This window comes from Sus scrofa, chromosome 18, assembly GCF_054392235.1.
Source record: "Sus scrofa isolate SSC_HxYL_T2T_F1_AM1 chromosome 18, Sscrofa_HxYL_maternal_Yorkshire_Landrace_v2.0, whole genome shotgun sequence".
NCBI classification, from domain to species: Eukaryota; Metazoa; Chordata; class Mammalia; order Artiodactyla; family Suidae; genus Sus; species Sus scrofa.
The window spans coordinates 26,453,532-26,466,732 of record NC_139400.1 but is presented as its reverse complement, the minus strand read 5'-3'; the positions used below and the strand labels follow the sequence as shown (position 1 = coordinate 26,466,732).

General features: G+C 35.4%; 1 protein-coding gene across 23 annotated transcripts in view; it reads left to right on the top strand.

The window, feature by feature from the left end:
• Nucleotides 1-13,201, top strand: part of MKLN1 (muskelin 1) — a 335,895-nt gene that overhangs the window by 260,586 nt on the left and 62,108 nt on the right. For all 23 annotated transcript variants that reach the window (XR_014833841.1, XR_014833838.1, XR_014833842.1 and 20 more), the window contains one exon: nucleotides 7,161-7,373. Coding sequence is in view for 17 of the 23 variants with exons in the window: in XM_021078931.2 (XP_020934590.1) it covers nucleotides 7,161-7,373 (213 nt within the window). In the remaining 6 variants the exon portion in view is untranslated. The remainder of the gene's footprint in view (nucleotides 1-7,160; nucleotides 7,374-13,201) is intronic.

The window sequence follows — 13,201 nt, the reverse complement described above, 5'->3', positions numbered from 1 at the left end:
TAAATGATAAGTTAGTGCTGGAGAAAAAAGATGATAAATACAAAATTCAGGGGAGTTGTTGCTTTGGCAAGAGAAGGGGATGGATTCCAGGGGGCCTCAAAGGTAGTATCAGTGTTCTACTTTTGAAGTTGGGCGTGGATATTAATTTTTTTTTTTACTATTTACGTATGTTATAAGTAATGTTTAGAATTCAATTAATACTTATTTAAAACTAGTACTGGGAAAATACAGAAATTGTCTTGATGAAAACACTTTGTTTCTGTCATTTTGAGGTCAGTAGAGATAGATAAGTAAAGTGGTGATCCAGTACTGGAATCCAGATTTATTATAGTTTATTACTATTTTATTCATTTAAATACCTAAAAACCTTTTGTTGTTCCATCAGTGACGTGAATGAGAATATATGGCTTTAGGAAAATGCACGCTTATTCCTTCCAAAACTGAACAGTTAGAATTTCATGTATCTAATTTTGTTTTCTACACTAGTAAGTATAATTTTTATTGTTTCATGATATTCTAGTGCATGGTTTAAAAGTATGATATTAAAAAATAAAAATTACTATGAATAAAATAAATAAGCAGCAAGGGGAAATATAACCATTATTTTCTGATAACTTTAAGTGAAGTATAATCTATAAAAATAATAAATCACAAAAAAGCAAAAATAATTTAACTCACTTTAATTTACTTAAATATGTATCTACTTAGCACAGGCAGTAGCTTGAAAGATAATAGAATGGCTTAGCTCTTAGAATAATTTAAAGTTAATTTTAAATGTTTATGTAGGTACATGGATAAGTTTTTATAGGTTCAAACAAATTGTATAATTTTGCATTTTTATAAATCTCTTTAATGTCTGGCTTAGTGGAACATAGCCAGATTCTCATACATGTTTGTGCACTTAATCTCTTGCATCATGGTGTTTTGTGTGAAATATATGAAGAAAATTGGACCTCATATTGATACATTGTTGGAAAGTCTTATTTTAATAGTAGCCTTTTTATATAATAGCACATGTTCTTTTTTCATCTTCTACCCCAGATTGACAAGTTGTTGTCTCTTAAAGGTAATTGCACTATAGACCCTAATGCAGTGTTTTTTATTACAGTACATTGTAGACCCTCAGCTAATGTGTTTTTTTTTTTTTTTTCTTTTTGTCTTTTTGCCATTTTTTGGGCCGCTCCCACAGCATATGGAGGTTCCCAGGCTAGGGGTCGAATTGGAGCTGTAGCCGCCTGCCTACGCCAGAGCCACAGCAACGAGGGATCCAAGCCGCATCTGCAACCTACACCACAGCTCACGGCAACGCCGGATCGTTAATCCACTGAGCAAGGCCAGGGATCGAACCCGCAACCTCGTGGCCTTGTGGTTCGCGGTTCCTAGTCGGATTGTTAATCACTGAGCCACGACGGGAACTCCCTCTCAGCTAATGTTTTTAATTCTCTTAACATTAAAATCCACTGAACTGTGTTGCTCTTTAAATTGATCTTTTACCCATGTTTTTATTTTCTAATCATGTGTTTGTCACTTAAAAAATATTGGTTCCTTGAGTTGCACACGTATTCCAAATGTTGACATATTTTAATTATAAAACACCCCACTCAAACCATATTTGTTAATATTAATATCAATTTCATTTAAAAAGCCTTTTAAATATTGGGAAGGTGTCAAGATCACAGTGGCAGTTAAAAGTTTTCTGAAATTCTAATTTTTGCCTTAAAATGTGCGTTTTATTATTGACAACAAATTTTGTCAGTTATTTTTCTTCAAAATAGCATACTTCATTCATCTTTCAGAAAATGCCTGAATAACCATACTGGATTTGTTAGGAGAGTTTTTTTTTGAGGGGGGTTAATTTTTTTATTATAGTTGATTTACAATCTTCTGTCAATTTCTGCTATACAGCAAAATGACCCAGTTGTACATACATTCTTTTCCTCACATTGTCTTCCATCATGTTCCATCACAAGTGATTAGGTATAGTTCCCTGTGCTGTACAGCAGGATCTCATTGCTTATCTACTCCAGATGCTATAGTTTGCATCTACTAACCCCAAACTTCCAGTCCATCCCACTCTTTCTCCCTCCCCCGTGGCAACCACAAATCTGTTCTCCATGTCCATGGAATTCTTCATTTTCTTTTGAGTAAATATTGTGTTTCATGGGAAAAATCTTACAACTCAATTGCATAGTGCTTTTCCTCCAAACAGGCATCATATATCAAGTAGTAGTATTTATAGTTTTTGAAATCTTTTTAATTCTGCCTTAATAGAAGGCAGCTGGATTCATGTCTACTTCTGCATTCATTCTGTTGCTGTATAAAAAGTCATATAGCCTCTGGAAAATAGCACATACACTTAAGTGTAAGAGCAAAAAGACAAAAATTTTTCATCTTGGTATTGTTATGAAAATAACTTTGTGGATTCCCTGAAGTGTCTTAAGAGATCCCAGACTGAGGTGAGACCTGCTGCTTTAATACACATTCCCTATTCTCATATAGACAGTTATCCCAATAATGCCTTAGTAATGTCTTTATAGGTGTCTCATTGTTACCCCCGACCTCTATACCTGACCCAGGACTCAATTCATGATTATGTGGTGCATTTCAGTGTCATTTTCTTTTTTTTTTTTCTTTTAATTTATTGAAGTATAGTTGATTTACAGTGTTATCAGTGTCATTTTCTTTAGTGTCTTTTAATCAGAAACAGTTCCTTCTCCTTGTCTTTCTTGACTTTGGCATTTTTGAAAAATACAGGGCAGTTGTTTTGTAGAATATCCCTCAGTTGGGTCTCTCTGATGTTTCCCTAGGATTTGATATAGGTTAAGCATTTTTAGCAGGAATGCCTTGTGGAGGACATTAGGTTCTCTTCAGAATAGTATCAGGAGGCAGGCACATTATGTCAGTTTGTTTGATGTTAGCTTTGATCACATGGTTAAGAGGGTGCTCACCAGATTTCCCACTCTATAGTTAATAAGTAATTTGTAGGGAAGCATTTTGAGATTAAGAAAATATTCTGTCACTCATCAGTCTTTCATCTTTTTAGGATCCCTTGTTGAAACTGTTAAAGCTTTTCCCAAAGTGGTTGTACTATTTTATATTTCTTGTAGAGATGTATGAGAATTCCGGTTGCTCCCTATCTTCTTTCCTGTTGTATAGCTTTGGCACCTTTCTGAAAAATCAGTTGAGCGTGTAAGTATATGTCTCTTTTTAGACACTAATCTGCTCCATTATCTTCTGGTCTGTTCAAGTGACACTCCTTCAGGTCAGGCCTCCTTGTTTTGGTTTGTTGTTGGGGTTTTTTGTTTTGTTTCATTTTACGGCTGCATCTGCAGCATAAGGAAGTTCCCAGGCTAGGGCCTGAAGTGGAGCTACAGCTGCCAGCCTATACCACAGCCACAACAATGTGGGATCCTACCTACATCACATCTCACAGCAGCGCTGAATCCTCAACCCATTGAACGAGGCCAGGGATTGAACCCAAGTCCTCATGAATACTAGTTGGGTTTGTTACCGCTGAGCCACAACAGGAACTCCACAGGTCAGGCCTCTTTGTTCCTCCTTTTAAAAATTATTTTGACTCTTCTTTACATCTCCATATAAATTTTGGAATCATATTGTCAGTTTCTAAAACTGTTGGAATTATGATTGGAAATATGTTTAATCTGTAAAGCAATTTGGAGAGAATTGATATCTTAATGATATTGGACCTTCTAATCCGTGAACAGGGTTCAGTGTCCATTTATTTCAGTTTCATTCATTATCTCTCAGCACTTGGAGTTTACAGATTGTAGGTCTCTTTTATTTTTATTAAACGGATGCCAGTGTATTTTGTTTTTTCATGCTTTTATAAATTTAACAATTTTTTAAATTTCAATTTGTTTGCTGCTAATACACTGAAGTAAATTGGTAATTTAATATTGCCTTTGTATCATATCACTTTTCTACATCCACTTATTATTTCTAATAGTTTCTATTTTGTCTACATCGATTTCCTTGGATACTTTAAACAAACAATCCTGTCATCTGTAAATAGACAATTTTCTTTCTTCCTTTTAACACTTTTTTTCTTTCATAGCTTTTAATTTTATTTTTTATTGCTTTATTGCACTGACTCGGACTTGCAGTACAATGTTAACTAGAAGAAGTAAGAATAGACATCCTTATTTTGTTTCAGGTCTTAGCAGGAAAGCATTCTTTATTTCACTCTTCAGTGAAAAATTAGGTTTAGGATTTTCATACATTCTTTACAGATTGAGGAAGTTCGTTTATATTCCTAGTTTGCTGAGAGTTCTTCCTCATGAAAATGTGTTGTTTTTTCTCTTTATAATTAAGATCATATTTTTCCCCTTTATTTTTTTAATGTGATGGATTACTTGATTGATTTTCAAATGTAAAATTGACTGTATTTCTGAGATAAACCCTCTTTTGTTGTGAAATATCCTTTTTTTTTTTTCTTTTTAGGGCCGTACCTGCGACATATGAAAGTTCCTAGGCTAGGGATCGATTCAGAGCTGCAGCTGCCAGTCACAGCCACAGCCACAGCCGCGCCAGATCCAAGCTGTATCTGAGACTTATACTGCAGCTCCCGGCAATGCCGGAACCCTAACCCACTAAGCAAGGCCACGGATCCAAACCTCATCCTCATGGATACTAGTTGGGTTCATTACCACTGAGCCATGATGGAAACTCCATGTCCCTGTTCTTAAAGTATACTAGCTGAAGACTACCGATGTATTATCTTTCCTCTTCCTCCTTTGTAATATTGTTACCTGCTTTCAATGTTAAGTGCATAAGTTGGGAATGAATAGAATACCAATTAAAATTTTTTCTTTGTCATCTTAATCAATTTAAAGAAGTTATTGTATTTTCTCTCCCTTTTAAAAAAATTAGGCTTGCTAGTGGTTTGTTAATCTTTAAAAAAACAACTTTATTAATTTTCTTGATTTTTTTTAACTGTTCTCACCTCTTAATTTCTATTCTTATCTTTATTACCCTTTTCTCTTCTTAGGAAATAATTTGATCATTTTCATAGCACTTGTACTAATTAAGCTGAAGCAAGAAGTTCTGTTATTTTACTCTTAAAATCTCAGAATTCACACTCTAGGAAATATGACATAGATTCATTATATGTTATCTCAGTATTTGTTTTTCAGATTATTTAATTACAGGGGAAATCCTTTCTTAAATTTCTACCTTATCTGCTGAAGATTTTCCTTGATAGAAATCTTTTAAGATAATTTAAAAAATGGTAATTAGTATGAATACTAAATCACAGATTCAATCAACTTAATACCTGGTTCAATAACACTAATGTCAAACTGTTCTTCCTGTCTAATACATTTATTTCTTCATTTAATCTAAGTAATGCTAGATTACTCTTCCTATAATACTGCTTTTTTATGTTATATCCTACTTCTAGAAACCTAAATTAGTTCTTTAATGCAAGATTACACTCCGTTCTCCTCTGTCAGTCATTCACAGGCTTCCTGTTTCTACCTTGTGTATTCTTCAACTCTTGTTATTTCTGTAATAAGAATTCTTCATCTCAGTTATAACCCCCCATATTGTGTTTAGTATATTTTTGCCAAGAGAAACAAAATTTCTCTTACCTTCTGGACAAAACAATCTGAAAGAGTAGGAAGAGCAGTCTTTGACTTGGTTACACTGGGGCTTAGCTTCTCTATCTTACTTCCTAGTTTTGTGGCTGTAGACAGATTGGACTCTGTGAAATGATGGTATTATTTCCTTATGGAGTTGTTACAAGGATAAGTGAAATATATACACACATATAGTAATAATATAGACAGAATTTAGGAGGGTTGTTTTGTTTTTTGTCTTTTTAGGGCCACACCCATGGCATATGGAGGTTCCCAGGCTAGGGGTCGAATTGGAGCTGTAGCTGCTGGCCTACACCATAGCCACAGCAATTTGGGATCCAAGCCACATCTGTGACCTACACCATAGTTCACTACAATGTCAGATCCATAACCCACTGAGCGAGGCCAGGGATCAAACCTGTGTCCTCATGGATGCTAGTCAGATTCGTTTCCACTGAGCCATGATGGGAACTCCAGAATTTAGGAGATATTTAACAAATAAATATTAGGTCTCTTTTCTTTTCCCTCTTTCAACTAACTCAGTCCTACCCAGCTGAAGTTCCTTTTTTTTTTTATGAACTTTTTTTGGCTAATACTACAATATTTTTCTTTTACCCTTTATTCTGTCCTGTGATATAAGTGATCTCAACTGATTAATTTTTGTTGATAATATACTATTTTTCATTTTGTTCCCTAGTTGTTTTATATAGCTGAGTCATTCTGTCGGGAGAGTCAGTTTTATATATGTAAAGGGTGGATGAAGAAAAAGAATTTTCATTCTCCTTTTATCACTTTGAGCTTATATCTCCTCATCTTTAAAAGGAGAACATTAAACTACACATTTTATTAAGGTTCCTACCAATTGTGAAATTCTAAATATTCTTGGAGGGCCTGTTTTTTTGCTAGATTCTGATGATATGTACAAAAAAAAAATTGAAAGACTAAATGTGTCTTTTCTTTTTAGGGCTGCACCACAGCATATGGAGGTTCCCAGGCTAGGGGTTGAATTGGAGCTGTAGCCGCTGACCTAAACCACAGCCATAGCAACACCAGATCCAAGCCACGTCTGCAACCTGTACCACAGCTCATGGCAACGCTGGATCCTTAACCCACTGAGCAAGGCCAGGGCCCAAACCTGCGTCCTCACGGATGCTAGTCAGATTTGTTCCTACTGAGCCATGATGGGAACTCCCCAAACGTGCCTTTAAGCAGGTTGATGTGTACAAAGGATTAAGTTCTCAGTACAAATGACTAAAATGTAATGGAGTATACAGTAGAAGCCATATAAGTATTATAAACAGAGTGCCATAGAATATAGTTCATTTCCTCTTTCCTGGTAGAGTTTAAGCATTTCTAAGGTAAGATTTGTGTCTCCTACTGCTTCTTTTATTTTCCTCTAGAGATTTAAACCTAGTGTTGGACTTATGTTAGCTGGACTTAATAATTTTCCCAGTAAACCTTTTCGTGAAAGTCAACAAAAAAGGACATTTAGTTTTAGTTTCCATTATTTATTTTTTGAATTTTTTTCTTTTCTTCTTTATTTTTATTTTTTGCTCTCCACAGAATGGTCCTAGTGCTAGATCATGTCATAAAATGTGCATTGACATTCAGCGAAGGCAAATCTACACATTGGGGCGTTATTTGGATTCCTCTGTGAGGAACAGCAAATCTCTGAAAAGTGATTTCTATCGTTATGACATTGACACAAACACATGGATGTTACTCAGTGAGGATACTGCTGCTGACGGAGGACCGAAATTGGTGTTTGATCATCAGGTTTGGTGCACAAATAACTATCTGGTGGAAGTGCTCAGTGACTCTTGCTCTTAGAGTTTATTTCACATGTTATGCTAAGTTGTCTATTAGTGATTTCTACTACAAATACCTGTGACATAATAAAAAGAACTATTGTTTCAGTAGGTATAAAGTTTTTCTTTAAAAATGTTTTCTCTTGTTTGGTGTAGGATGAAAATACTAAGACCTCAGAACATAATTGTTAATTTGTAATATCTTTATAGAGAATAGATGGAGCAATATTAGGAAAAAATTTAGTGTTATGATATTCATAAATCATAACAATAACCGTGTGCCCCTTTAAAACTTTTTATTTTACATTCCTAGAAGATTTAAAATTATTTTGTAATGAGTTCAGGAATTTGAAATTTAGAGTTTTTCTTCCAATGCAAGTGAAATGTATTAACTTTTGTATATATCACAAACTCAGAATAAAACATAGGAATTGGGCGTATCCTAGATGAAGTTTAAATTCAGCACCAGCAGAAATCATACAATGATGTAGATGGGAAGACTGCATATGGCAATCTTGTAAACCATTGAAGTATTAACATGCATGTAGCTCTCCTCCTCCTCATCCCTGTTATCTTTATTATCTGTCTTTAAGTACTTATTTTGTATCAGTTTAGTATAGGTCAGTACCTCAAACAAAACAGTAACCACTTTGAATTCTTTGACAGTTTTGCTTAGCTCCATTCACGTCCAGAGTTTTTTGGAGTATGAGAAAGGAAAAGACTTAAAAAAAAAAAAATCTGTTACACTGTATTGATGAATAAAGCATTATGTAGTACTTGAGAAATGGGAAGTGCTGCTAGAATTATGATCAAATATAGCTTATGCCTAGTATCTAAGCATTGAAACCCAAGTCTTTATTGTTTCTTTACCGATTTTTGTTAATTGTTTCCTGTAAAACCTTCCTCCTGCTGTATTTATATTAACAGGTAGTTTTTATAGGAGAATGATATGGAAAGGAGCAGTGGGTTATATCCCTATCAAGCAAGTGGTAGATGGAAAATCAAAAACATTAGTCTTCATAGTACTCCCCAGATTGAATTTGGAACTTCTGCTGGCTGTCCATAACTGAGCTCTGCAAAGCTTTACGCTGCCCCGCTGATATCCTCAGTGTTATTCATGTGGCAAATGGGAACTCCAGAAAAAGTTAGGATGGTTCTGATATTTTAAAAACAGAACATCAGTAGATAACATTGTTAGGGGAACAGTTTATTTTCTTGCTTCTAACAAGTAACATACAAATTCATTTTACAGAAGAGGCTTATGTTTTTATAGGTTAAAAAAAAGAATAACTTAAGGTTAGCTTGAGTGTAATACATATATTATCCTTATGTGGGACCTTTGTTTCTCTCGATTTTGATAAAATAGAATGTTCTTTGGAGCCTAGGTTCTGTTAAATAATGCTTGATTTTCAACTCATTAGTTGTTAGAACACTAAGGGGTGAAGAAACTAGGATTTTGGTGCTAATTCAGCCAACACCTATTTCTCTGACCTTGAACAATTAACATAATCTGTATAAGCCTATTTTTTTTTCATGCAAATAAAGCTATAAATTGGAACCTAATCCAAAAGTTACTTGCAGTTGTTTATGACACTTAAAGATTTGATACTTAAGTTCAAATTTGAGAAGAACATGAGAAAGCTAGAAGCATGAAGCATAGTATTTTGAATTTTAACATATTTAAAAAATTAAAACTCAAAGACTTCTGGATTTTCTAAGAACATAGTGGCAGCTTAGTCTTGAAGCTTTCCATTTTGTTGCTTTGTGTGATTTTTCAGGAATGAGAACCAAACAAAAAGATTTAAAAAAAAACACAAGTCACATATTCAGCAAAACCAGGAACAAAAGAAAACCTACAATTCCCAATTCCTTGTAAATTTAGCCAAAAACAACTAGAATACCCAGAAGCTGTATTATTAAAGCTCACAACAGTGTATCAGGGGAGAACTGACAATGCAGAGGAAGCTTAGCCAGAGGTACATCATAGTGGATGTATCATGAGCAGGGCAGAAATTGAACCTAGGGCAGCCACTGGAGGAGTCGGTTAAATAATAGCGGAAAATGTCCAGCAAGGCTCACAGGTGGTAGATGTCAGAAAGCACCGTCTTCCAAGAGCAAAGAAACACCGTGACAAGTGGGGACAGAGGCTCCTTTTGCAGGTCAGTTGAAGGAACTGTGGGAACTCAAGGCTCAAGATAAAAGCCACCTAAACCAGAAAAGAGAAGACATGGCTTCCTGGAAGCACTTATTTTGAAGAAGCCATTCAGTTCAGTAGCAATTAGAGCAGGGAGTCTTGAGCAAGAATGTCACACTTCCATAAGGAACCTTGTGTTATCTGGTCCAGGAATTTCAACTTATTTAAATATCAACAACTAAAAAGCAGTAAACACCAAATCTTTAAAGAAGTACTCTAAAGAAGAGCAATAAAAGGAAAAAGAATAGCAGGAACTTTCTTCCATGCATCAGCAGATGAATATTATATCCCAATATTCTATCATGAATTAAATTGACTTAATGAAGCTTGAAACTCTGAAGAAAACTACAGGGCATAAATTTAAGAATGCAGGTGAGATGGCCAAATAATAGGAGCAGGTGAAACTGGATCTGATAAATCTCAGGAAAGAAATTGAAGAAAAATATAGTAATACTTTGAAAAATAAAGACTACTTTATGAGAAGCATAAAGAAGAACAGGTTAGAGTCATATACATAGAAATAAGAAAATCAGATAAAGAAAATAAATATAAGGGCTAGCCAGAAAATTATGGATAGAGAAGGCAGGCAAAAGGGAGCCAACATATGCATCATTGGAGACATTAAAGAAGAAAACCAAAACAATGGAACAGAACAAATATTTGTAAATAAAATTCAGAAAGACTTTTCTAAAGAAAGAAGTCTAGTCTACATATCAATAGAGCATGTTATATTCCGGGGAAATCGACCTAGGCATTCAACTCGAAGGTATGTGTTTGTAACACTGAATTTCAAAGATAAAGGCCATTTTGGGGGCAACTAGACAGAATGATTCAAAAATAAAATGAGATACCAGCTTTGTCTATAGCTGCATTCAGTGCCAAGAGACAATAGAGTAACATCTAGAAAGTATTCAAAGAACAGGCAGTGTGAGCCAAGGGTTTTATATCTAGTCAAACTGTCCTTCAAATATAAACACATTTTTGAGGAAATGTCTGGAAAATGAAATAGGAGCTAGTCAAGAAATGGCAGGAGGAGTTCCCGTCGTGGCGCAGTGGTTAACGAATCCGACTAGGAACCATGAGGTCGTGGGTTCGGTCCCTGCCCTTGCTCAGTGGGTTAACGATCCGGCGTTGCCGTGAGCTGTGGTGTAGGTTGCAGACTCGGCTCGGATCCTGCGTTGCTGTGCCTCTGGCGTAGGCTGGTGGCTACAGCTCCGATTCAACCCCTAGCCTGGGAACCTCCATATGCCGCGGGAGCGGCCCAAGAAATAGCAACAACAACAACAACGACGACAAAAAGACAAAAAAAAAAAAAAAAAAAAAAAAAAAGAAATGGCAGGAGAAACTTGTCACAGGTGGATGTAGATCATTGGCAGGTTGAACATACACTTTTACTGTCCTCCTGCTCCACATCCTGTAAAATGACAATACATTAGTAATAGTGTAGAAAAACAAAAAGGAATGCCCTTAGGGAACTCAGAATATTTGAGGGAATTCCTGTGAAAGCAGGTAGGATCAGCTCCAACAAGAAGAAACCACAACCTATAAGATAGCAGCAGCTTGAGTCTCAAAGTATATAGCTGCAGCAAACATTAGACGATCAGTTGGAGATGAAACAGCAGGGCGTTTTCCAGTTTGACTGAGTAGCACTGAACTGTGATAATTGTCCAGAGGTCAAGTGTTTAGTGTGGACATTGGAGCTAGAAGGATAGAGCAATAGGAGCTGCTGCAGAACCCTTCACAGCATCATGTCTCACCTCTCCCCACCTAATCCCTTGAGGCAGACTACTGTATATGCAACAGGCAGCTGGATAGGGATTCTTAGATACAAAGAAGACTAAAACAGTAACCTCCAAATCCAAATATTTGAAGATAATACCATGAGATAGGAGGTACTGAACTCAATGAATTAAGAATTAACAAAGAGGAGTTCCCGTTGTGGCACAGTGGTTAACGAATCCGACTAGGAACCATGAGGTTGCGGGTTCGGTCCCTGCCCTTGCTCGGTGGGTTAACAATCCGGCGTTGCCGTGAGCTGTGGTGTAGGTTGCAGACGTGGCTCGGATCCTGCGTTGCTGTGGCTCTGGTGTAGGCAGGTGGCTACAGCTCTGATTAGACCCCTAGCCTGGGAACCTCCATATGCCGTGGGAGTGGCCCAAGAAATAGCAAAAAGACAAAAAAGACAAAAAAAAAAAAAAGAATTAACAAAGAAAAACAGCTTGTAATGTAAATTGAAGATGTATTTAAGATAAATTTTAAATTATATTTTTAGAGGAATTCAGGAGGCTGTTGCACCCATAAAAAGGAAATATATAGAAAAATTATAAATTAAAGGTTTGATAGTGAAATGAAAATCTCAGTAAGTAGAAGAAACTGTGGACATACATCTAAATGGTTACTAAAAGTGAACTGAAATTATATGAGGAAAGTTAAGGAGCAGAGAAAGGGACTTAAACTTCCAATATCTACCTACTAAGAGTTTTAGAAAGAGAATGGAGGCAAAAAAAAAAAAAAAAAAAAGAACAACAACAAAACCACTCAAGTTAAAAATGAAGAAAACTCTCAGAGCTGAAGATAGATTTCAGACTGAAAGAAATAACAGGTTCAGATCAGGATGAATGAAAAAAGAATATCCCTATCTAGATACTTCTTTAATGAAATTTCAGAACCAAGGAAGAAGAAAATCCTAAAAGCAATGGAGAGAAAACTGGTTACCTTTGTAGGTAAGCAAGGATCAGATTAAGATTTTTGGAGGTTGGCAAGGTTGTGGGTTGGACAACGCTGCTTAGAATGCTTTATAAGCAAAATTGTCAAATATTGTGAGAAGGAAATTATTTTGAACTCAGCCTAACTCTAGCTAATCTTGTGTTCATGTGATACAGTAAAATAAAGACAACTTCAAGTTAAGAATTGGTTGAGAGTAGGGATGGGGAATAAATGGATATCCATTATTTATTTGATTTTAGAAATTAAATATGTAACCTGATAGGGAGGACTTAAAAGATTTCTTGAAGTCTTTGAGGGAAAGATGTTATGCTTTTCATGATATAATCATTTAAGATTAAAGAGTAGGGTCTCTTTTTTTTTTTGAGTGTCAGGGACATGAAACCTTTGACATCTCTTTTTCAACCATGCTCTCCAAGATATCACCCTTAAGGAATTGTAGATTTTCATCTTAATTTATGGAAGTCTGCCAGAAACCTGGGAAGTGACAAGTGAGTGGATCTTTTTAGTGGTAGATTAGGAGATGCTAGAATCCTTTCTTTTTCATAATTACATATTAATTTTAAAATAAGTTTTATAATTATTTAGTTTGCTATGAAAAACAATACAAAATAAATAGAAGTAGTTTCATGGGAGGAGAGACTTGAACATATATAATGGCTAGCATTTACACTTTGGCAACCAAAAAAAAATGTTTTATGTACACAACCTAGTCTTTAAACATAACGCTAGTACTTAACATTTAATTACCAGTTTGAACTTACATATTCTTTGAAAGAGAATTTGATTCATATTAGGGCAATTGACTGCTTTCTCATAGATATTTTTGTGAAAATAATCTCCTTGAGTTGAAAGAATGGAAGAATCAAGTTTGGCTT